The sequence below is a fragment of the Phyllobates terribilis genome, unplaced genomic scaffold, assembly GCF_046119375.1.
Source record: "Phyllobates terribilis strain yellow unplaced genomic scaffold, ASM4611937v1 Scaffold_1__5_contigs__length_1240528914, whole genome shotgun sequence".
Classification (NCBI taxonomy): Eukaryota; Metazoa; Chordata; class Amphibia; order Anura; family Dendrobatidae; genus Phyllobates; species Phyllobates terribilis.
In genome coordinates this window covers 176,092,152-176,119,039 of record NW_027362761.1, presented here as the reverse complement: position 1 = coordinate 176,119,039, position 26,888 = coordinate 176,092,152, and the positions used below count along the sequence as shown (strand labels likewise).

Sequence of the window (26,888 nt, the reverse complement as noted above, 5' to 3'; positions counted from 1 at the left end):
CTCTATGTTTCCCCCTAGTAAAGCAAGAACACCTATACTCACCACTGGTGTCGTTCCAGCGGGGTCACCACTGGCTTTCGTGCCATTGTTGGTTCACGCGATCCTGACTGGCCACAGGGACATAATGTCATGGGAGCCCTGGAAGAGCCAGTGCAGACACCGCTGGAACAGAATCGGCGGTGGGACTTCTATTGTAACATCTCTGGCGGCGTGCTGGCATGGCTTACCATCTCCCACCATGCAAGACCACTAACTTACCTATCAGTCCAGGCTGCACACTTTGCTCCATTTCCTGCTGTGTGCATGTCTCTGGTCTGATTGCTTAGGGCGGTGGCGCTGTTACTTCCTGATTCTTAAAGTTACAGTGTGCGCAGTCCTAATGCGTCCCCAGCCTATTGTGGCAAGTCACTGGATACCTAAACCCCCTCCACCCAGTAGGAGGTGCCTGAGCAACGCTTTTTCCGCCACCCTGGGGGCTGAGTACCCAGGCCCGTTACCTGTATCTGTGACTTCTAATCTGTTTCCGCCACCCTGGGGGCTGAGTTCCCAGGCTCATTCCTGTATCTTATTCCAGGTTCAGTTCCTGTCTGTACTGTGTCCTAGCCCATTACCTGCTTGTCTCTATGTCTGATCCTTCCCTTTTCCTGCAGTGTCTGAACCTGCACCTAACTCCAACTCGTTGTCTCTGTACTTCTGTTTGTGAGTTTTGTGTCCACTCGCTACTTCATTGCAAGTACCTTGTGTGTATCTGGTTCTGCTTGTCCCGTTTCCTTGCCTCCGTATCTACCTCCTGTGTTCTAGCTATCTTCCTGTGTTTCCCAGTCTGTTCCATGTGAACAGAGCCCTGTCCTGTCTGCCTGCACCTGCGGTTCCGCTCTGCGCCTCTCGTCCTCCGCGCCTGCGGTTCCGCTCTGCTCCACTTGTCCACCGCACCTGCGGTTCTGTTCCTGTATCCCAGTCTGTACTGGTCCCTATCCAACCTGCGGCTCTGTTCCTGTATCCCAGTCTGTACTGGTCCCTAACCAGCCTCCTTTCGTGCCTGCCAGTACCCGCCTGTCTGCATACCAGCCGTGCCTGCCAGTACTCGCATGTCTGCATACCAGCCGTGCCTGCCAGTACCCGCCTGTCTGCATACCAGCCGTGCCTGCCAGTACCCGCCTGTCTGCATACCAGCCGTGCCTGCCAGTACCCGCCTGTCTGCATACCAGCCGTGCCTGCCAGTACCCGCCTGTCTGCATACCAGCCTAACCGGCCCGTTCCTGCATTCCCCGGTGTGGGTCCACAGCTGTGACCGGGGTCTGACCTGGAGTAGCACTTAGGCCACCTCCCATGTCCCTCCTCGGACCACGGAGTCGATTAAGCCACCGTGTGTTCGTGGTCAGATCTGGCGAGGCCCCAAGTCATGCCCCTCCAGGCACTCCTCGGTTCGTGGCCCAGTGGGACCACTAACCACACTCACGCCAGTCCAGCGTGAGCGTAACACCTATTCACCTAAAAAACCATGGTCCGATTTCTAGAAAGTTTTGTGTAAATGATTAAGCTGAGCTTACAACCCCAAATGAGCAGGCTTGCTCTCAGTCACTTCTCCACAGAGCCTACCATTTGGTGAAGCCCCCAAGTAATTTATAGAATATCCTATGGAGTTTTTATCACTAAAAACATTTTCTTCCAGCATACATTTTCAGAAGTTGAAATAATCGTTGGGACCTTTAGTAAAACCCTGATGCCAGTTTACTCACTCTTTCAATCATATGTCTCGTCTTTTCTGTTCCCACAGGTACGTTATGAACCATATATTGGGATACCAAGTAATTCATTACTGGATATGGAGCATCAAATAATTCTCTTAAGTAAGAGAAAAAGCCAAATCGCCTGCAAAAAAACAAATTAAAAACAATTATTTTTGCCCAAAGGTTAAAGAAGCACTCTCAACAAAGTTTTTATCCTCTTAATATATTCCAGTCATCATATCATAATTGCACTGTGTACTTACACTTGCTCATTTTTCCTTTCTATCCAGCTAATTCATCTTTCCAGGACGTCCCTCCTAACAGCACCATGGAGGCTGTCCTTCTATCCTTATAGGGATAGGAAACACACGAGAGGTTAAGAGACACCTCCCACCCACACCCACCAGTGTTTTTCTTGTCCCTGTAAGGACAGACACAAGAGAAGACATGCAGGAGCGTTACAGCTTCATCGTGGATTAACTTGTGCGCTCAGGGGTATGGGGGGGGGGGGTCCATCCTATCCTACTCCCTGTCAAGTGGTCCGAGGCTGACACCCCCCGAAGGGGCGTTCCTCAGACAGACATCCAGTAGATCAGGTGCTCCTGGAGTCGCTTCCCTTCCAGCTGGGGCTCTCGGCTCCCATCACCGGCCGGAACGCTGGTGCCTGGGCGCGAGGACACACTTCCGGTGACGTCAGAAGGCGCCGCACCACGTGCTTCCGGTTTCTGGCGTGTGTTCCAGGGTGGAAAGCAGAATGCGCCAGAGGCCATGCGGTGAGACCGCATCAGGTGCTTCCGGTTTCCAGCGTGCATTTCGAGGTGGAACACAGAAGGCGCGGGAGACCATGGGGAGAGACTACACCTCGTGCTTCAGAGTTTCCAAGATGGAACGCAGGGAGACGCCAGAGGCCTCAGGAGACCCAACAGGCAGCATTTCCGATGACGTCATCCCTGTGGGACAGCAAGGATTTCCGGGGGAGGCCATTCCAGGTGGTGCCCAGGTTATTATGGAAGACAAGGTAAGATATGTAAAGCTGCCTTGTTCTGGGGATAAACATACACCACTGTGATAGAGTGAACCTCTGGATCAGCATGGATGACATTGGAAAGGCTGAGACTCCTGGAGCAGTCCCTGGTGACAGTAAGTGGCCTCTATTTGAACTCCTCTCTCACTTATATTGGAAGCCTATACTAAATAGACTGTCCTATGTTACATACTAGGACAAGGCGGTAGCAGCCACCATGACATCTTCAAGAAGAACAGGCATATCCTTTAGAAAGACCAAGAGATGTGCTATATGTAATGTTAAATTACCAGACTCCTGGACAAAACAGCTGTGTGAAGGTTGCAACCTTAAAGTCATTAAGGATGCCTTCAACTCTAGTCTTTTGCCAGCACAGTCATCTCAGCCAGGTAATCGAGCCAAAAGACCACGGTGGGAGATGGAGCCGACTTCGGGAGGAGGAGATCCAGTCCATAAGTTCTGACCTAGAAGAAGAAGGAGAGATCACATCGGAACCCCTGGAAGTGGGCAAGAAGTATGTCTTTTCCTCAGAGGACACCAACGAACTGCTCTGAGCGGTAAGAGGTACTATGCAGATTGAAGAGACCCTGAAAACCCAGTCGATCCAGGACGAGATGCTCGCGGGCCTGAGGTCACAGAAGTATCAAGTTTTCCCGATGAACAACCTCATCCGGGCAATGATTCTGGAAGAGTGGGAGGAAGCGGAAAAACGTCTAGTCATCCCTCGGGATTTCAGACTGCGACTGCCATTTGAACCAGAGGACACTAAGACTTGGGAGTAGATCTCAAAGATCTTTGTCCCAGTTGCCAGAGTGGTTAAGAAAACTTCAATTCTATTTAAAGATAAGTCAAGTCTTAGAGAGTCCATGGACAGAAAAGCTGATGGCCTCCTGGAGAGAGCTTGGGAGGAGTCAGCTGCAGTTATGAAAGATAATATAGCTACCACTTCAGTTGCTAGATCCATGCACCTGTGGATCGATCAGCTGGAGGAACAGTTAAGAGGAAAGATATCTAGGGAAAATATGCTAAAATGTCTCATCACATCTGCAGAGTCTGTTAGGTTCGCGGCCAGAAACAACTTTCTATCCAATGCAGCTCGTAGAGCCATCTGGATGAAGACTTGGTCGGGAGACAATCAGTCTAAAAATAAGCTCTGTTCCATACCCTTTTCCGGATTAAGATTGTTTGGTCCAGTACTGGACAGTATTCTGGAAGGTGCCTCAGATAAAAAGAAGGGGTTCCCTGAGGGTAGTTTAAAAAGATAATTTCCCTTTCAGAGGTCCCGCCCCTCCCAGAAGCAAGAATACCGAAAGGTAAAGGCGGTCGGTGGAGCTACCCCAAAAGGGGGTAGAGGTAGAGGCCCTCCCCCTCCTTTTGGGTCAGGTTCAGGCGGTAGGAGACAATGACGCCATAAGGGTCGGGGGATGTCTCAGAGATTGGAGACTCCTGGCATCTCAATTGCCCGAAATCTGTGGTTACAGAAAACTATTTCCCAGGGGTATATTCTAGAATTTATCCGGGAGCCCCCAGGGAGATTTGTAGTTACAAAACCTCCTTCCATTATCCTATGTGGTCAGACATAAGAGAACTGATAAAGTCAGGAGTAGTAATTCCAGTTCCCAAATCGGAGCTAGGTCTAGGTCATTACTCGGGTCTCTTCACTATCAAAAAATACAATCAGGAGAAAGTCGCACTATAATACATCTAAAACCGCTAAATCGGTGGTTAAAGTACAAGAGGTTCAGGATGGAGTCTATAAAGTCCATCATTCCACTCAGACAAGGATTCATTGATGTGTATATTAGATCTAAAAACGCTTATTATCACGTTCCTATCCATCCCTGTTGTCAGAAATTTCTATGTTTCGTATTAAAGCAGGGAAATCAGAACTGCCACTTCCAATGCCTTCCTTTTGGTCTGGCTTCGGCTCCTCAAATTTTTACCAAATTGGTCGCAGAGATTGTAGCCTACCTAAGGGAGAGAGAGATTATTATAGTGCCCTATCTTGACGATTCCCTGTTGATATCTGGTTCAGTGACCGAGCTAAGGAATCAGCTCAAAATGGTCATCTCAACATTAGAATGTCTGGGTTGGATCATAAATCTTGGAAAGTCGGATCTGGTGCCAGGGACCAAGAAAAGATTTCTGGGAGTTATCTTGGACTCCAGTCGAAGAATTTCTCTGTTACTAGTGGAAAAACAGAACTGTGAAGAACAGAGTTCGTCTGTTATTACAGAATTGATAGTCAATAAGAACGGCGATGAAGGTCCTTGGTACCCTTGCAGCCTGCATACCGTGCGTCAGGTGGGGTCAATTCCACACAAGACAGCTTCAGAGCAATTCTTTCATCCTGAGAAAGGCGGAAGATTTCCCTGGATGAGGAGACTCGTTTATCCCCTGCGGTCAGAAGTTCTCTGGAATGGTGGACCATTTCCGAAAACGTCAGACTAGGAGTGCCATGAGTATTGGTTCCTTGTGTCAATATCATGACAGATGCAAGCAAGGAAGGATGGGGAGCTCATATAGAAGGAGAATTTTTCCAAGGAATCTGGCCTCTAGACATCCAGTCCCAAACCTCAAACTACAGAGAGTTGTGCACGGTTTGGGAAACTTTAAAACAAAACCACACCTGTTTAATAAAGCAACACCTGAAGATTATGTCAGACAACATGACGACGGTGTCATTTCTTCGCCACCAGGGGGTCCAAAACACCATCTGCTACAAGATCGAACGTAGATCTCTACGAAGATATTTTCCTGGGCAGAGAAGAATGTCTTGTCTATATCGAATGTCCATCTTGAGGGGTCCAAGAACTCCGTGGCGGATTACCTAAGCAGGCAGTGGATTGGGCCTACAGAGTGAGAACTCAATGAAGAAGTGCTTCAACTCCTATATCGTCTATGGGGGGTGGGGGGAGAATCACCCAACTAGACCATTTCGCAACCAGGAAAAATGCGAAAGTTCCGAGATTCTACTCTCTCAATCCAGGGGACAATCCACAAGGGATCCACGCCCTAAATCAGTTGAGGAAGGGAGGTCTGTTGTAAGCTTTCCCTCCATAGCTTTAATTCCGAGAGTCCTCAGGAAGATCCAGGAAGACAGAGCGAAGGTACTGCTTATTGTCCCGTTTTAGCCGAAAAGAAGAAGTTGGTTCCCTTTGCTGCGGAGAATGTGCCTGAAGGATCAAATCCTTCTACCAGGGAGAAGAGACCTTCTTTCTCAAGGTGCAGTGTTAAACTCGAACCTGCAAAACCTTCAACTGTCAGCTTGGATCCTGAAAGGGAGATCCTAAGAGCCAGAGGTTTGTCAGATGAAGTGATTTCAACAATTCAAGCTAGCCGAAAGCTAGTTACGACAGCCATCTATAATAAAATCTGGAAGAGGTTTTGTTTGGAGAGTGGCAGTTCTTCAGACACTTCCCACCCCGATGTTCCAAAAATTCTATATTTTCTGCAGGCGGGGTTTAATAAAGGGTTAAGACTCAGCACTTTAAGGGTACAGTAGCAGCAATTAGTGTCTTTTTTGATTCTCCCCTGGCAGCTCATCCTTGGGTGGCATGATTTTCTAGGGCCATCCAGAGGTTAAGACTCACGGTAAGGAGGTCGGTTCCCCCCGGGATATAAATTTAGTTCTCAAAGCCTTATGTAAGGTCCCTTATGAGCCCATAGAAAATTTTAACATTGCTAGGCTCACGTTTAAGACTATTTTTTTGGGCAGCTGTCACCTCAGCTAAAAGACACGGAGAGCTTCAGGCCCTTTCAGTTCAAAACCCTTACATGCAGATCTTCAATGACCGGATAGTTCTAAGACTTAATCCAGCACACATGCCCAAGGTGGTTTCCCCTCAAAATCGAAACCAGGAGATCGTATTACCCTCCTTCTGCCAACAGTGTAAGAACCATAGAGAGTTTCTTCCATTCTTTAGATGTAAGACAGGCAGTTATTCGATACTTGGAGGCCACTAGTGAATGGAGGCAGGACAAAAATTTATTCGTTCAGTATGGGGGCAGAAATAAGGGGGAAAAAAAGGTTCCAAACCTACGTTAGCCAGGTGGATAACGTCCACCATTAGCTTAGCATATGAATCTGTAGAGAAGCCTTTGCCTGTGGGTCAAAAAGCCCATTCTACTAGAGCAATTGCTACATCCTGGGTGGAGAGCGCCGGGGCATCGGTGGAACAGATTTGCCAGGCAGCTACTTGGTCTACTCTTAACACATTTTGTAAACATTGTAAGTTAGATACTATGTTGAATCACCAAACGGCCTTTGGTAGGAAGGTGCCACAGGCAGTAGTCCTACCCTAAAAGTTTCATGCTTTGGTATTCTCCATGTCAGGAGGGACGTCCTGGAAAACGGGGATTAGACCTACCGGTAATATGGTTTCCAGGAGTCCATCCTGACAGCACTGTTACTTCCCTCCCTTTAATTCTTGTACTATTGTGAAGATTAACTTTGTACAAGAATTTAATAAATTAAGAGTTGCATCCATCCCTGTGTGGTACTTGGAAAATACACTGGTGGGTGTGGGTGGGAGGGGTCTTTTAACCGCTCGTGTTTCTTGTCCCTATAGCGATAGAAGGACAACCTCCATGGTGCTGTCAGGAGGGATGTCCTGGAAAGATGAATTAGCTGGATAGAAAGGAAAAATGAGCAAGTGTAAGTACACATTGGATATGATATGATGACTGGAATATATAAAGAGGATGGACTCCAGGAAACAATATTAGGGGAAGGTCAAATCCCCATATTTTTCTCTGCTCTGTGTAGAAGTAGGAAGTCTCTTTCCCTGCATTTATCATTCCTCTCTTCAACTCCTGACCCAGTTGCTGCCTCCTCCCCCTGACAGGGACTTTGCAGTGATTCATGACTCATACAGGAAAAATAGACTTCCTGTTTCTACATAGAGCTTAGAAGGATTCAGCTAGTCAGTTTTAATCACGTGAGGACATAGACTTCGTGGAAAAGAGAAGAATTAACAGGGTAGAAAGGCAAAATGAACAATTGTAAGTACACAGTGCTATATAATATGACGATTGCAATATATTATGAGGATAAAAACTTTAATGGGAGGGCTTCTTTAATAACACACAGTAAATAATTGCACTCTTTTTTTTTTTTCATTAAACCCAAAATAGATCCAAAATTCTGTGCTTATTTATATCTTCACAGAAGTCAGAGGTCAATTTTCCTCTAAATCTTTTTACACAGCTATAGAATTAAAGATACTGTCAAATTTCTCCTCATACTTATGTGTAACAGTTGGAAGCGGATGAATGGATGGATCATCATATCATCCCTAAGACCACAAGAGAACATTGAAGACAAAGCTGGCCAGCATAGTCTATTCCAATGCTTCACAAATTGTGAGTTGGGCTTGCTTGTTAGGTGTCCAGCAGTTCCGAAAAAGGTGCAACATGCCTCTAGAAGTTCATCAGAACAATATTGCAGTACCAGGGCACACGCCTCTATCCCAACAAAGGTGACTTACCATTGAGTGCTTTAGCTGGGAAAACTCATTTCTTTTCAAGATCAGCAAAACAAAGTTACCTGGTTTGCAAGCTTTTGGCAGATAATGAAATAACATTAAAAAGTGTTGCTAAGTCTTTAATTGAAACATGGCAGTGTGTACTTCTATGGTTGCCATGTTACGGAATATTGATCTTAGAAATGTATTGAATAACCTGTGGATAGACCATAATTTTCTGATAAAGGAGGACCCCAGCTCTGTGACACGCACCCTTCTCCAGCAAGAGGGCTACCTCAAGTCTGTCAAGGTTGATGCCGCAGCCATACGTGTGCATCTCTCAATTCACTTCTATAAAATTTCAAGCACAGCCTAGCAAGTGTGATAATACACACAGTGATATCACAGCATAGACAAACATACACACAGACATATGCAGTACAAGAATGATTACACACTGATATCAATCTGTGCATCAATCTCTTGCACCACTGTAACCTGTTTTATGAAATGCATTTTCTCCCATTGGTCACGCGACATTGTTTATTTCATGTGAGTGCTACAGCCTATTAATGGCCACTGAATGGCTGTGAGACACAGCGCCGACATTGCTGGACTGAGAGGACAGTAGGTTTTGTTTTTTTAAAGGAAACCGGTCATGCAAAATAGCACTATTAACCTGCAGATATGGGGTTAATCACATTCTGATACCGTGCGGTGCCGACACAGAGCCACGCTGCTGGGAGGAAATAAATATTATGCCCCAAGCAGAGTTCGGCTTCTAGTCATAGGGGTGGCACCGGCGTGGTTTCAGTCGCCGCTCTGTGTTTAGAGAATCGGTTATAACCGCGCCCCCGGCACTAACTGACAGCTGGTCCTAACGCTGAGCTGCTGTCAGTCAGTGCCGTGGGCATGGTTACAGCCACAGGTCACTATAAACAGAGCGGTGACTGAAACAGTGTCGGCACTACTGGAAGCCAAATACTGCCGGGGAGATAAAAGTACATTTCTCCCTGGCAGGGGAACACTCAGTGCCAGAGTTGCATGCTGTTAGAAAGTTATTAACCTGCAGATTAACTCCATATCTGCAGGTTAACAGCAATATTTTACATGACAGGCTCTCTTTAATCTGGGGCACTTTAGCATTTAAGAAGGGGAAATCCAGTACTGGACAAACTCTTTAAATGCCAGTTGTAACCAGCAGCCACTTGTTTCCCCTAAACCGGCCTTTAATGTAGTAATTTAATATTACACCATGCTCATTCAAATAAAAAGTCAGTGGCGCAGACTCCAATTAAGTGGGAGACTACTTTCACAGTGGTTCTCAGCCTTCCAAAAAATAAGCCATCAGTTGGATTTAGTCATGTAGACTGGAGTTGTCAAGATTTTAGGATTTGAATGTGGGATACATGCCTTGCCTCTCCAGTCTTAACAATGACTCTAAACAATGGGTAGGGGTGGAACAGGAGGGCTCAGAAGTCCCTTTACGACATCTACCATGGTACCAAGAAGACTCAGTGACCTTGGCCAAAAGCAATCTAACTAGGGAAACAATTAAAACATGGCATTATCTGGGGGCGTGGCCTGGCTATGGAGGAGTGAAGTCGCAGGGTTGTTTGCTCCCGTCCCTGGCCCAGCTTCAGGGCATGCCTATCACATCAAATCAAGCCAAAATACTGCCAATGCCAGCAAAAAAGAAACGGAACATAACAAAGACCAGTGTGAGTACCCAGCGGGCATCTCCAACGAACATTACACGCTATCTGAGAAGCACTGCACCTGTTTCCCCTGCACAAGCGGGATCTAAGATGGCGTCGGCGGGCCCTGCACAGCGCTCCTCGGCTCCTGCATCGGAGGCTCTGAGCCCACGTGGTAAACGCTCCCCATCAAGATCAACAGACCGGACGATGCCTTCGTCAGCGGAGGACTCTCAGATGTGGGAGAATACAGGAGGCCTCACCGTCGCAGCTACGGAGGACCCCCCCCAGTCCAAGATGGCGGACCCTGGTTTCGCGCCTCCGGGATTCAGGTGCGTGGTGGGGATAGCTCCGTGCTCCAACCCACAGACACTTCAGACTCGGCAGAGCTTACCTCTGCTGTGGGTCCGGACTTACAGAGACCCCAATGGTCCACCGATAACCAGAGATCCCCTGAGAGAGACTCCTTTCACATATTATTACGCTCCCCCTCTCCTGGCTGCTCAGAGGAGAGCCAACAGGATGATTTATCTCAGCATGAGGCAGTGTGGAGAGATCTCAAAGCTCGAATACGAGCTATTCCAACCAGGGAGGACATGGAGTCCTATATGTCCAGACTGGAGTCCTCCTACAGAGCTGAAACTGCTGCCATTAGAGGGGACATGCAAGAGTTAACAGAAAAAGTGTCCGCTGCTGAGTCACACACAGCATCCATCGCCCAACAAGTTAAATCTCATGAACAAACTTTGTCCTCCCACTCATACCAATTGGAATACCTAACAGATTTGATAGACGATATTGAGAACAGAGAAAGGCGCAATAATATTAGGATTAGAGGACTTCCAGAGACAATTGAGCACAATAAATTGGATGAGACACTGCGCCATTTGTTCAATTCTATTCTGGGTCGGCCCTTAGAGAGGGAGTTGGAATTAGACAGGGCCCATAGATCCCTGGGTCCCAGACCCTCTGACATGTCAAAACATCGAGATGTGATTTGCCGGGTTCATAAATACAAAATCAAACAAAACATCTTAATAAGGGCAAGAAAAATGGATTCTATTCTTTATCAAGATCATTCTGTACAACTCATGTCTGATTTATCACGTCACACACTTCAGAAGAGGAGGACTTTAAGACCTCTATTAGAGGTTTTGAGACAGCAGAACATATTATATTCTTGGGGTTTCCCTTTCCGCCTACAAGTCCGCCATTCTGGGGTTTTACATGTGGTACGATGCCCTGGAGACATCCCGGCTTTTGTTAAGGGCTTGGGGATCCCCCACGTATCTATATCATCCGAGGATTGGCCAAGTCTCCCAGGAGGCCCCAAGTCGGATCTCAACCCACAATCACAAAAAGTGACAAGAAACAAAGCTAGAGAAGAATCTAGAAGAGAGATCAATAGGAAACACGTTTCGCATCCCCCAGATTGAAACATCTCTCACAAAAAGGACCTGTGGTCAATTCTCTAGCCCTCAGTGCTAGTCAAGCTGGTGAAAGAAATTAGAATGTTATGTTCCTCTAAAATGTTGGTGAAAGACATTAGAATGTTATATTCCTCTAAAATGTTCTCAATGTAGTTGATGTTTTGAATACCTCATATATGTGACTGGATATCAGTGACAAAACTAATTGTACTATGTCAATGGTATTCAGTTCTTGGGAGATGCAGATATTATCTCACAAGGTTATGTGATATATTGATTAGGAGATTTAATATAGCGATAAGCAGATGTTAATCTATGTCAGTTTTTGGCTGCCTTTATATCAAAGTTTTAGTACGAAGGGTTTGGCCTGTTGTTTGGGCTTGGGGGGGGACGGCTCCTCGGTAGAAAGCCCATTCTCTCAAGGGGTTTACACACTGCTGGCAGGTGTAAAATAGACTCATCTCCCCTCATCAGACTGTTTTCTTTATTCTAATTTTATTTTTGTTCCCCTTTCACTTTCTCGTCCCTTTCTTTATATTTCCGTCTCCCATCTTACCCCACCCCCTTCATTGGTAATCATGTCATCTATTAAAGTAGGTTCATTGAATGTAAGAGGCTTTAATGTCCCACAGAAACGTTCTCAAATTTTATACTCTATGCACAAACAAAAAGTTCAGGTTCTTATGTTACAAGAGACGCATTTTAAAATGGGGCATGTGCCTGTTCTTGGTGATAGGTATTACTCTCGATGGTTTCACAGCACTAATCCGGATTCACGCTCTAAGGGTGTATCCATAGCCATACACAAATCGTTGGCTTACACCTTCATAGATTCCCTCATTGATGATAAAGGCAGATATGTGTTTTTAAAACTTAAAATAGCGGAATCAATATATACAATAGCAAATTGGTACCTCCCTAACAAAGACCAGATCCCCACGTGTAGGTCCTTTCTAACATCCCTCTCTGAATTTGCAGAAGGTATTCTGATTGCAGGTGGAGACTTTAACTTCACATGGAATCCCGCGCTAGATTCATCCTCAGGAAGGGGTGTTGTCCCTTCAAGAAGGCTCCGATCACTGAAGCGGGCCATCCACGCCCTCAGATTGACAGACGTTTGGCGAATCTTAAATCCTCAGGGTAAGGACTACACATATTTTTCTCCTGCGCATGGTTCATATAGTCGCATTGATTTCTTCCTGTTGAGTCATCACGCTCTTTCTTTAAACCCATCTGCCACAATAGGCGACATGTTGTGGTCTGATCATGCTCCAATTTTTCTATCCCTATCTATTCCTTCCTCTGTCCGACGCTCGTGGACATGGAAAATGAATGATCACCTTCTCAAGGATAGTATCTGCATGACGGAATTAAAAGATTCTGTTGATTCTTTTATGCAAATTCACAAAACAGATCAGACCTCAACTCCTCTGCAATGGGAAACTCTAAAATGTGTCATGAGAGGCGTGTTGATTAAACATGGTTCAAGACTCAAAAAAGAAAGAACACAGAGGGTGAATGACCTGTTGAGACAGATACACATATTGGAGACATCGCACAAACATACATTGTCACCTAATACACTTGCAGAACTATCAAAAAAAAGGAATGATCTTAAGATCTTGCTTGAGCAAAAGTATCTAAGACATAGGGAGCAAACTAAAAGTTTTTTTTATGAATCGTCAGATAAATGTGGACGGGCACTCTCAAGATTGCTTCATCCTCGTTCTGTGGCAACATACGTTCCATATATCAAGAAACAGAATGGGGAGGATGCTCACAACCCTACAGAAATTATCGAGATATTTCGCTCATACTATGAGAAGTTATATAATATTAAAGGGCAATATTCTGATCTCTCTTCTTGTGACCTAACTGCCCGAATTAAAGAGTATATACAGGATACTTCTTTACCATCCTTAGATAGCCAGGTCTCTGGGGAACTGGAAAAAGACATCACGGAGGAGGAGGTCAATCTTGCTATTCAATCTACACCATCTGGTAAAAGTCCTGGTTCAGACAGATTTACCCCAGCATTCTATAAGTCCCTTAAAACTCAACTATCCCCTATTATGCATAAAACATTTAACTCACTAAATGATAAGACATGTTTCGTCCCCCAATCATTGGAAGCCCATATTAGTATCCTTCCTAAACAGGGTAAAGATCTTACAAACACGGCTAATTATAGACCCATATCATTAATAAACGTAGACATTAAAATACTCTCCAAAATTCTAGCAGAGAGACTGGCCCCATTGTTACCCTCCCTTATAAACACAGATCAAGTAGGATTTATTCAGGGCCGAGAGGCAAGAGATAATACCATTAAGACTATGTTGCTAATCTCCAAAGCTAAAAGCAATTCCATATCTATGGGCCTTCTATCTGTTGATGCAGAGAAGGCTTTGGATAGGGTTCATTGGCAATTTATGAAGGAAGCACTAAACCAAATAGGCATTGGACCACGATTTTTACAGTTGATTTTCTCCTTGTATTCAGGTCCTACTGCCAGAGTTAGAGTTAATGGAGCCCTGTCCTCACCCTTTAAGATACAAAATGGGACTAGACAGGGGTGCCCTCTGTCCCCCCTTCTGTACGTGATAGTGATGGAACACCTGGCCAACGCTATAAGGAAAAATAGTAGTATTCAAGGGGTTAAAATAGGTACAAGGACTTATAAGACAGCATTATATGCAGATGATCTCCTCCTCTATGTATCTCAACCTCAGACATCTCTTCCTTCATTAATGAAGGAGTTTGACAGATTTGGGTTCCTGAGTAATTTCAAAGTTAATTACTCAAAATCGGAGGCATTAAACGTGTCGTTGCCGCAGAGAGAGGTTAAACAGGTAATGGACAACCTCCCTTTTAAGTGGAAATCGGAGGCGATAAAATACTTGGGAGTGCTCATTTCTTCTGACTTGTCAAAAATGTATGCGCTAAACTACCAGTCTCTCTTGGACCGTACATGTAAAGATTTACTAAATTACAGTAAACTGAGAATGTCCTGGTTTGGCAAAATGAATGCTGTAAAAATGGATATACTTCCCCGCTTTTTATATATTTTTCAAACTGTCCCTATCTCTCCCCCATGCAGCTTTTTTAGCAGATTACGTACAGTATTAACTAGGTTTGTGTGGGGTAAAGGTAGACCTAGGATAAGTATGCAGACTTTGAACCGCCCTAAGGCAGCTGGTGGAGCTGGATTTCCGAATTTTAAAACATACTTTCAAGCCTCTGCTTTGGGTCGCCTTCTAGACTGGCACTATAATTCTTTGACAAAGCAATGGGTCACTGTTGAGCAGGAGGGAGTAGTTGTTCCTTTGAAGCACCTTCCTTGGCTCTTCGCCTCAGATGTTTCCTCAATTGGAGGTTTGTCTGAACTGACTAGGGGTACAATCAAAATTTGGCATGCAATTATGAAAAAATACTTTTCCTCTAGTACAATCAGCCCTCTTATGCCATTATTCTCCAATCCTTCCTTCCCTCCTGGATATTTGAGGGATTCTTTTATGGGATGGAGAGCTAGGGAGGATGTTCGCCTTCTGCAGATATTCGAAAATGGTAGATTTCCGTCATTCAATACAATACAAGATAGGTGTCCGTCTAGAAAACTCCAGTGGTTGGAATATCTAGTTACAATCGTTTTTATCGTCCAGGGGGGCAGTGCCCCTGTTCCAGTGTACACCATCTTCCTTTGAGAGACTGTTTTTGCAGGAAGCTCCTCCCAACCATGTAATATCCATGCTTTATAATTGTCTGATAGGGGTAAATATCTCAGGAAAGCTTAATTTTCAACATAAGTGGGAACAGGAATTGGGACATATCATACCCTCGTCAGACTGGGAAAAAAGTTTCTTGTTTACACACAAAATGTCGGGTGCGAATTATGCGCAGGAGAAAAATTTCAAAATTATGGCAAGATGGTATCGGTATCCTGTGAAACTCCACTCCATGTTTCCGGCAACTTCAGACATGTGTTGGCGATGTGGAGTGGAAAAGGGATCTATGCTCCACATCTGGTGGGAATGTAGCCGGATCAAACCTCTGTGGGATAAAATATTCTCTAACTATAACCTAATTACTGGAAATAGGGTTGAGAATTGCCCTGAGATAGCCCTACTTTCCATTCTGCCTTCATCGATTAGATCCCAAAAAAAAGATATTTTAAGATTTTGTTTAACGGCAGCTCGAGCGGTGATTCCACGTTATTGGAGGTCACCTCAAATCCCCCCAATCTCAGAGTGGTATAATGAAATGGCTAATATCTGCAGAATGGAGGAGCTTTCTGCTGATTTCAATGATTGTGCGGATAAATTCATGAAGATCTGGAGTGTTTGGATCTTGTTTCAAGACTCGTCGGAGTTCCATGGGCTATTTGGGTAAAAACTGATGAATAGGCGAATTGGATCCGGATTGGTGCTGGAGATGATTAGTGAAATTAAAATAGAACTTAGCTCTGATTCCCCTGCCCCGTTCCCATTCCTTAAATCCTTCTCTCCTTTCCTATTTTCACTTTCTTATTACTTCTTCTCCTGCTCCCCCCCTCCCCCTTTTTTTTTTTCTTTCTTCTTTTCTCCCGTTTTGGCATTGTTGATATTTGATATATGCTCTTGGTTCCATTGTTGGAACAGACAAAAGTAAGTTTATACTGCTGGATAAAGGTGCCTCAGTCTTATAAGAAAAATAGTAGATATGTGAATGTGTAATATTTTGATCATCGAGACTGAGCACTGGCTCCTACTGATGTTGATTTTGTATGTTTATGTCTTTTATTATTTCAATAAAAAGAGATTACACTAAAACATGGCATTATCTGAGGAAAAAGAGGTTTCCAGGTAGAACTATTAGCCCACTCACATCAATATTCTATAACCCTTCCTTCCTACCTGGATATTTGCACGGATCTTTCCTCGGTCGGAGGGCAGTGGAGGATACCCGATTGTTTTAGATTTTGGAAAATGGCATGATATCTACTATTGTATCTTTTCAAACAAAATTCCCAAATGTTAAACTCAAGTGGTTTGAATATTTGCAAATGTGATCCTTTCTAGTAGCACACAACTCTAATGTAAATTCATTCTCAAACTACACCTTCTTTGAAAACATGTTCCTTCAGGAAAGTGGTCCGACTCACGCCATCTCTGTGATATATGAGGGATTGGACAGAGGAGGGAACGGACAAACTGGCATTTCAGCGAGCATGGGAGAGGGATTTGGGGGTTAGTTTGTCCCCTCTTGAGTGGGCAAAAGGGTTCCTCTTCACACATACAGGTGCATCTCACAAAATTAGAATATCATCAAAAAGTTAATTTATTTCAGTTCAATACAAAAAGTGAAACTCATTATATAGAGTCATTACAAACAGAGTGATCTATTTCAAGTGTTTATTTCTGTTACTGTTGATGATTATGGCTTACAGCCAATGAAAACACAAAAGTCATTATCTCAGTAAATTAGAATACTTTATAACAACAGCTTGAAAAATTATTTTAAAATTTTAAATGTTTGTGTACTGAAATGTATGTTCAGTAAATGCACTCAACACTAGGTCGGGGCTCCTTTTGCATCAATTACTGCATCAATGCGGCGTGGCATGGAGGCGATCAGCCTGTGGCACTGCTGAGGTGTTATGGAAGCCCAGGTTGCATTGATAGCAGCCTTCAGCTCGTCTGCATTGTTGGGTCTGGTGTCTCTCATCTTCCTCTTGACACTACCCCATAGATTCTCTATGAAGTTAAGGTCAGGTGAGTTTGTTGGCCAATCAAGAACAGTGATACTGTTGTATTTAAACCAGGTATTGGTACTTTTGGCAGTGTGGACAGGTGCCAAGTCCTGCTGGAGAATGAAATTTCCATCTCCAAAAAGCTTGTCAGCAGAGAGAAGCATGAAGTGCTCTAAAATTTCCAGGTAGATGGCTGCGCTGACTTTGGTCTTGATAAAACACAGTGGACCTACACCAGAAGATGACATGGCTCCCCAAACCATCATTGATTGTGAAAACTTCACACTAGACCTCAAGCATCTTGGATTGTGTGCCTCTCCACTCTTCCTCCAGACTCTGGGACCTTGATTTCCAAATGAAAATTGGAACTTTGGGACCTTGAGGAGTGTCAATGATTGCCTTCTGGACATCTGTCAAGTCAGCAGTCTTCCCCATGATCGTGGAGCCTACTAAAACAGACTAAGGGACCTTTTTAAATGCTTAGGAAACCTTTTTAGGTGTTTTTTGTTAATTATTTTAATTTACTGAGATAATGACTTTTGTGTTTTCATTGGCTGTAAGCCATAATCATCAACATTAACAGAAATAAACACTTGAAATAGATCAGTTTGTAATGACTCTATATAATGAGTTTCACTTTTTGTATTGAAGAACTGAAATAAATTAACTTTTTGATGATATTCTAATTTAGTGAGATGCACCTGTAAGCTTACTAATGCTAGGACTTCACAAGAAAAAAAACTATAAAATACTTACACGATGGTATCACTACCCATCTAAATTACATGCAATGTTTCCTACAGTTTTGGAAACATGTTGGAGATGTGAAAGTGAAGTGGGTTCTATGATTCATATATGGTGGGAGTGTTCTAAAATTAAACCATTTTGGGAGAAGGTATTTGACAATTACCAACGTATCACAGGAAACAGTATTGGAGTCTCCTCAAATAGCCCTTCTGTCAATCCTCCCTTCCTCAATAGGTGTACAAAAGAAAGATTTACTTCGATTTTGCTTAACAGCATCACGGATGGTAATTCCACAGTTTTGGAAACTTAAAACCTCCCCTAAAATACTAGATTGGTACAAGGAAATGGTGAATCTATGTAGAATGAAAGAACTGTCTGTAGAATGTAATGGAACCAGTGATAAATTTAGAAGGGTTTGGAGCGGATGGATTCTGTTTCAGGACTCACCTGATTTTCATAACCTATTCTAATAGTTTCAACAGATGCTTGCGATTGAATTCATAATTAGTCACACGGGCATAAGGGTCTCCCCCCCACCCCCCTCCCCTTTGACCCTCAGTTTTTTCTTTACTTCTTTATCCCTCCTTTTCTTTTCTTCTTATATGGGCTTTTCAGATACAATATAGAAATTGCCTCAACATACTCTTATTGGTGGTTATCTTTTAAACATTACATTGTTCAATACACTACCATTTGAATTATTTAAAAAAAAGTAACCCCATTTGAACTTGACATTTTTTTCTAATGTCTATTTTGTTATATTTTCTTCAAAGTCGAATACAATACATTTTTCTTGATCTGCAAAATGTAAAATGATTAATTAATGCTTAATTGAGGTTTAATAAAACAGTTTGAATATAAAATTACATTATTATCCGCATCCTTCACCCTAGATACAGGTCACTTTCTTCAGACTATCAGGAATTTATGATAGTTCCTCCGGACAGCATAATGGTCACTCTCTATGTTATAGCCGCTAGCAAGGGCTTACAGGTATTAAGGGGCATGTTTAACAGTTCTCCCCTGTCTCATGATTCTATTTAACTCTGTATTGATCTCATCACTACTATTCTACATGAAAACGTGTTTTTTTTTTTTTTTTTTTTGGGAGATGAATGCTATCTACAAACTTGTGGCACATTCATGGGGTCAAATATGCCACCTACCTATGCCAACTATTATATGAACCACTAGAAAACCTATGCTAATGATTTATTTATGCAATAGAAAATTTGCTGCTATAGATCCAGTGTCGATATTTTCTGCATTTGGAATAGTCTTCCCGATACGCTCGTTTCCTTTCTCACTATTCTCAATTCTATCAGACCATAACTCCACTTCACACTTAATGGGGTTGTCCTATCTAAAAGAAAAAGTCTGCAGGCAGTCACACTGTGTGACTGCAGACTTGTGAATTCTTCCAACGCTTGCACTGTGCACTGGGAGGATTCACTAGTGTCTACCCAGAGAACAACAGTCAAGTATGCGACTTAAGAAAAAAGATTAAACTGGCTCACCCTCACAGTAGCTTTGGTCAGTCCAGGAACACGCAATCAAGAGCTCTGCCAGCGCGTAGATAGAGAGATATAAGAGAAATTGATCAAGCTCGCCAAACGACCAATATTTAAAATATTCCAAAGTTTAATTAATACAAGTTAAAGAATCCATCCTTGTGACAACAAAATATGAACAATCAAAAATCCATGTATAGGATGAGGGGAAACATGGGATAAAGTACAAGTTATCAGACTCGTTTAGAACACCACTTGTTCTTAAACTTGGTATAAATCTTTAACTTATATTAAGTATGCGATATGCATACTCCCAGGCAGAACCCATCTAATGGGAGTGGCCTCGCTCAATTCAAGTATATGGAGTGAGGCCACGCCTCATCTAGTAGGTGTGGCCACTAGACTGGCTCTGCCCAGGAGTTCGCATATCGCAGACCACTGTTCCCGTGACAGTTAACAGCGTGCCTGCGCTGGGAGGACAGAGTGACTGCAGATTTTTCATATTAGACCAGACAACCCCTTTAACTATAACACCACTAAAAAAATTAATGGCCTTTGTTAAACTACCTAAAAATAGTGCCTTTCCAAACTCCGGCATTAGTTTGAGTCTTTAATTCATATCTGAGGGGTTACCCTAATTATGATCATTCTAGAGATTGCTACATTAAGCGATTTAATTCTTGTATTTTCATGTATTAACACATGCTTTGCTGGATTTCTTTTGTTTATACATGTATTATTGAGCACTCTATATATTGTACAGCACAATTATCTATGGAAAGTCTCCCCCTTTTTTTCCTCTTTTTAGCAACTACATGAGAAAGACCCAGGAAGGGTAGAAACGTCTGCTTTGGTCACCCTATGTCTTTATATTCTGTACCACTTATTTTTGTGATTACTTCACAATAAACAACTTACAAAACCTTAGAGAGGGAGGTGGATTATTCTATTCAGTTCATTATTGTCAGCAGCAAATCAACTATGGAAACGGGTGATGTGCTGCCAATAGCAAGGTATACTTTGGACACAGAACAATCCTATCATTGATTGTTCCGTGGGCACAAGTTGTGTCAGGATAGTATAAGCATGCCATTAAACGACCACCCATCGGCTTGAATGTAGTTTAATGGCTGCGATTGTGCAGTAAAAACCCAGCATTAAAGTTATATAAATAGAAAAAATAAATCTCTGGTAACTTACTGTAATTCACAGATTGGCTTTTGTGGGTTATTATTTGCAACGGACTCTTGAGGCGAACAAACTGCATTAACTCTTAATCTCTGGTTGTCACGGACCTGAACGAAGTTAAATAACATGAAAAAACCTATTAAGACTGTTTTTGTACACAGCACTAAAGTTATAAATGACTGGTAACATCCCTATACAAAGCTGATAACACAGGATCCACCAATCACAATAGGTGATGTCACAGCTGGCCCTTCTCCCCCCTCCCTCCCTCAAGTTCAGGTAAAAAAAATATTGCCAAAACTGTCAAAATAAAACATAACAGACATTACCACAATGAATTTTAAACAAAACAATTCAGATGCAGTTGAAGTTCAGACTTTCAGCTTTCATTTGAGGGTATCCACATTAAAATTGGATGAAGGGTTTAGGAGTTTCAGCTCCTTAACATGTGCCACCCTGTTTTTAAAGGGACCAAAAGTAATTGGACAATTGACTCCAAGGCTATTTCATGGACAGGTGTGGGCAATCCCTTCGTTATGTCATTCTCAATTAAGCAGATAAAAGGCCTGGGGTTGATTTGAGGTGTGGTGGTTGCATTTGGAAGGTTTTGCTGTGAAGTAAACATGCGGTCAAAGGAGCTCTCCATGCAGGTGAAACAAGCCATCCTTAAGCTGCAAAAACAGAAAAAACTCATCCGAGAAATTGCTACAATATTAGGAGTGGCAAAATCTACAGCCTGTTATATCCTGAGAAAGAAAGAAAGCACTGGTGAACTCATCAATGCAACAAGACCTGGGCGCCCACGGAAGACAACAGTGGTGGATGATCGCAGAATAATCTCCATGGTGAAGAGAAAGCCCTTCACAACAGCCAACCAAGTGAACAACACTCTCCAGGAGGTAGGCGTATCAATATCCAAATCTACCATAAAGAGAAAACTGCATGAAAGTAAATACAGAGGTTTCACTGCACGGTGCAAGCCACTCATAAGCATCAAGAATAAAAAGGCTAGACTGGACTTTGCTAAAAAACATCTAAAAAAGCCAGCACAGTACTGGAAGAACATTCTATGGACAGATGAAACCAAGATCAACCTCTACCAGAATGACGGAAAGAGAAAAGTATGGCGAAGGCGTGGTACAGCTCATGATCCAAAGCATACCACATCATTTGTAAAACAAGGCGGAGGCCGTGTGATGGCTTGGGCATGCATGGCTGCCAGTGGCACTGGGTCACTAGTGTTTATTGATGATGTGACACAGGACAGAAGCAGCCGAATGAATTCTGATGTATTCAGAGCCAAACTGTGTGCTCAGATCCAGCCAAATGCAGCCAAACTGATTGGTTGTCGTTTCATACTACAGATGGACAATGACCCAAAACATAAAGCCAAAGTAACCCAGGACTTTGCTTTAATAAAGAAGTGGAATATTCTTGAATGGCCAAGTCAGTCACATGATCTCAACCCAATTGATCATGCATTTCACTTGTTAAAGACTAAACTTCAGACAGAAAGGCCCACAAACAAACAGCAACTGAAAACCACTGCAGTGAACGCCTGGCAGAGCATCAAAAAGGAGGAAACACAGCGTCTGGTGATGTCCATGAGTTCAAGACTTAAGGCAGTCATTGCCAACAAAGGGTTTTCAACCAAGTACTAGAAATTAACATTTTATTTACAATTATTTAATCTGTCCAATTACTTTTGGTCCCTTTAAAATTCCAAAGTTTCCTGAAAAAAAAAAAAAATGGCGCCATTTTCCAAGACCCGTAGCGTCTCCATTTTTCGGGATCTGGGCCGGGTGAGGGCTTATCTTTTGCGCGCCGAGCTGAAGTTTTTACTGATACCATTTTGGGGTAGATCCGATGTTTTGATCACCCGTTATTGCATTTTATTGAAATGTTGCGGCGTTTAGAATTTTTTTCTCGTTACGCCGTTTACCGATCGGATTAATTCTTTTTTTCTATTGATAGATCGGGAGATTCTAAATGAGGTGATACCAAATATGTGTATGTGGTTTTTTTTATTATTATTTTATTTTGAATGGGGCGAAAGGGGGATGATTTAAACTTTTATAATTTTTTTACACTTTTTGCTTTCTTCTATAGTCTCCATAGGAGACTAGAAGCAGCAACTGTCCGATCGCCTCTGCTACATAGAGATGATGAGCAGATCACCTCTATGTAGCGGAAATGTTCGTGTAATATGAGCGCCGACCACTCGGTGGCGCTCATAGCTATCAGTATATGACAACCACAGGGGTCTGCTGCAGAACCAGGGTTGTCATGCCCACGCATCGGTGACCCGCAATCATGTGACGGGTTCATCGATGGGCAAGGTACGTGATGCGCTTCCGGAACGGCGCTGTTAAATGCCGCTGTCAGAGATTGACAGCGGCATTTAACATGTTAACAGCCGTGGGTGGATCGCGATTCCACCGGCGGCTGTTGCAAGCACATGTCGGCTATAATAATCAGCAGCCATGTGCTCGGTTCAGTGCAGGCTCAGCGCCAGAGCCGGCGCTGAACAGGGGGTGACAGCCTGGAGCGTACTATGACGCCCCAGGTTGTAAAGGGGTTAATCAATATTTCATTGAACACAAGAATGGTTTTAAACATTGACCATTTTTTACATTTTTTTAACCCATAACATGAAAGCAAGGTTAATAATATACCTACTCAAATTAGTTGATGCAAAAAGGAGTACAACCAACATCAAAAACTACTAGTTCATAGAACATATTAAAATCTCTGAAGCCACACTAAAGAGGGGCATTCATTCCTCCCCTCTCTTTTGCAGTAGGACAAGAGCTGTCAATCTAGCTGCAAGTTTGAGTCTCCTAAAAATTAGACTGGTACAATGGACATAAAGGAGTAGGAAGTTCATTATAAGGGGATAGTGAACCATCCTAATTAGAATGCAGCCAGTTCCTTTTAGGACAAAAGACCCCTGCTGTGGAAAAGAGGATGTCTTTTGTGTGCAAGATTGAGATTTAAAATAGACAGGTAGTTGAGACAGTAGTATTTTCAGCAGGTTGGACAACAAAAGGGTACATGTGTTTACACATAACTAATAAAATGGAAGACTCTTTGGCCCCAAGAAATGCATTTTGAATTCAAGTGACACTGTGGTTGCCTGGACTACTGGTAGTGGCCTTCTATGAGCCCTGACCTAAATCCTATTGAGCATCTTTGGAAAGAGCTGAAACATGCCGTCTGGAAAAGGCAACCTTCAAACACGAGACAACTGGAGCAGTTTGCTCATGAGGAGTGGGCCAAAATACCTGTCGAGAGGTGCAGAAGTCTCATTGACAGTTACAGGAATCGTTTGATTGCAGCGATTGCCTCAAAAGGTTGTTCAACAAAATATTAAGTTAAGAGTACCATCAATTCTGTCCAGGCCTATTTCACGAGTTTAATTTTTTTTTTTTTTTTTTTATTCTGTGGAAGCGGGGTTGAAAAGAAATGTCTGACTTTCATTTGTTCATTTTCAAAGATTTTTAATTTATTATTACTTTTGTCAGATTCAAGTTATTTCTGTCACCATTGTGGCTTTTTCTTTCATTAAGAGGGGTACCAACAATTTTGACCACGTGTACTTCTTTAGCTAAATGCAATTAACTTGAATGTCAATTTTCCTCAACCCTTATCAGTAGATATTCCTGCTTAGTTGTTAACATCTTTTAATTGGGTTTTGGTTGGGAAAAGGGATCATCCCACCTTTGTTGTTTGTGAATCCACAAGGTACTGAAACTTGAAGATATCTCAATATCACCACAGTAAAATACTGCAGACTTGCAGTGCAGTGGTCCTGGGTTCTCCAGTTTCCCCCCACACTTCAAAGACATACTGATAGGGAATGTAGATTGTGAGCCCCAATGGGTACAATGATAATTATGTCTGTAAAACGTTGTGGAATTAATGGCACTATACAAGGGAGTAAAATAAAATACTGATGGGAGAGCAAAAAATACCTGACCTGTTCCCTTTATTAAAATGTTGTTATGTTAAAGAAAATAAAATGCAAAATCTAATGAAGGTTGTCACTTTTTCTTCTATTTTTTACAGTTCACCTCACCTCTTTCAAAAATGTGTCCATATCCTCTTGGCTTTCAAAGACAAATGCCCTCATGTCGTTCATAGAAATGTGATTTTCCACGTATTTGGCATGCTGGTGGTTTTTTACATTAATCTGTGCAAAAATAAATGAATGTAATGCTGAATTACAAATAAACATCAAGACCTTGAGTGAATACAGACAAAATTATATATATATATATATATATATATATATATATATATATATATATATATATATATATATATATATATATATATACATATATATATATACACACACACACACACACACACACACACACACACACACACACAGTATTGACCAAAAGTTTGGACACACCTCATTTAAAGATTTTTCTGTATTTTCATGACTATGAAAATTGTACATTCACACTGAAGGCATCAAAACTATGAATTAACACATGTGGAATTATATACTTAACAAAAAAGTGTGAAACAACTGAAAATATGTCTTATATTCTAGGTTCTTCAAAGTAGCCACCTTTTGCTTTGATGACTGCTTTGCACACTCTTGGCATTCTCTTGATGAGCTTCAAGAGGTAGACACCGGAAATGGTTTTCACTTCACAAGTGTGCCCTGTCAGGTTTAATAAGTGGGATTTCTTGCCTTATAAATGGGGTTGGGACCATCAGTTGTGTTGTGTAGAAGTCAGGTGGATACACAGCTGATAGTCCTACTGAATAGACTGTTAGAATTTGTATTATGGCAAGAAAAAAGCAGCTAAGTAAAGAAAAACGAGAGGCCTATATGAGAAAATGAATCTAGATATGTTACAGGACAGCAATACCTATGAAGCACTACCAAATGACCCTACATTTAAGTTTAAAAAATAATTAGAAAATGTATTAGCCTATGGTATACAATTGGGAGTCATCAATGATAAATTAGCAAAGGATCTTTTGGTTAAATGTCCTATTACTCCCATATATTATTCCCTTCCTAAAATACATAAAGATATTTTCCCCCCACCCTTCCGCCCAATAGTGGCAGGTATTGGTAGTTTAAATGAAAAACTCAGCATGTGGGTCGATATATTCCTACAACCTTTAGTCAAACAATTACCTGGTTACATTAAAGATACTAAACATCTTATAGCATCTCTTGATAATACTGAATGGGGGAATTCATCCCTTTGGCTTTCATGTGATGTTGTAGGTCTTTATCCGTGTATACCACACACATTAATGATCTCCATATTATCATACCATCTCCATACTTATAGCACTTATAGTGAAGATTTACAACGATTTTTGGTGCTTTCAGTCGAATATTTACTCAGCCACAACTATTTTTCCTTTAATAAACAATTTTTTCTACAGACATGCGGAGCTTCAATGGGGGCGGGTTTCTCTCCCTCTATAGCCAATATTTTTATGGCCTTTTGGGAAAAACAATACATTTTCTCTGACTCTGGTCCTTTCTCCTCCCATATCAGGTGGTATGGTCGCTATATAGATGACCTGCTCCTGATATGGGATGGGACAAGGTCAGAGGCGAATGAATTTTTCAAATTCATTTCGGATAATTCTATGAATCTTAAATTCACCCATAATATACAATCCAATTCGATTGATTTTTTAGATATTACTTTGACTCTGACTGATCACACCGTTACTGTCACACCCTATAGAAAAAGTTTATCAAGAAATTCTACCTTATTGGCTTCCTCTTGTCATAATAAAAAGACTATAATTAATATACCAGTAGGAGAGTTAATACGAACACAAAGGAATACTAGTAACCCACGACAATATGAGGTTGAAGCAAAAAAAGTTCTAGATAGACTATCAGTCAGGCATTACCCCAAATGGACTTTAAAAAGAGCATACAATATAGTTAGCTCCAAAAACAGGAGTGATATGATTGGACCTAAATTCAGCAATCACCCTTCAGATGGTGTGAATGGATCCAACCAGGTCACCTTTGTCTCTCAGTATAGCCCCCAATTTTCTATGATCAAAAATATTATTAACAAATATCTTCCTATGCTTTCTACAGATCCCAAATTGAGAGAAGTACTACTAACAGCAGTTAGGTTCACAGCTCATAAGGCACCCACTTTGGGTGATCTTTTATCCCCTAGTCTTTTTCTCAAACAAGATCCTTCTAATTCTAGTACCTGGCTACACACAACTGGTTTTTATAAATGTGGTCAATCCATTTGCACTTGCTGCAGCCATGTTAAAAATGCAGCGACTTTTACATCTTTTTCTACCAATATAAAATGTAACATAAAAAATGTTATTAATTGTAACACTACTTATGT

The 26,888-nt window shown here is 42.3% G+C and overlaps 1 protein-coding gene across 2 annotated transcripts in view; it reads right to left on the bottom strand.

Moving 5' to 3' along the window:
* SMC5 (structural maintenance of chromosomes 5) overlaps positions 1–26,888 on the bottom strand; it is a 140,726-nt gene that overhangs the window by 75,097 nt on the left and 38,741 nt on the right. For both annotated transcript variants that reach the window (XM_073670264.1, XM_073670274.1), the window contains exons 11-13: positions 24,599–24,712; positions 20,533–20,627; positions 1,740–1,872 (exon numbers count right to left, since the gene is read on the bottom strand). In XM_073670264.1, the coding sequence (XP_073526365.1) occupies positions 1,740–1,872; positions 20,533–20,627; positions 24,599–24,712 (342 nt within the window). The remainder of the gene's footprint in view (positions 1–1,739; positions 1,873–20,532; positions 20,628–24,598; positions 24,713–26,888) is intronic.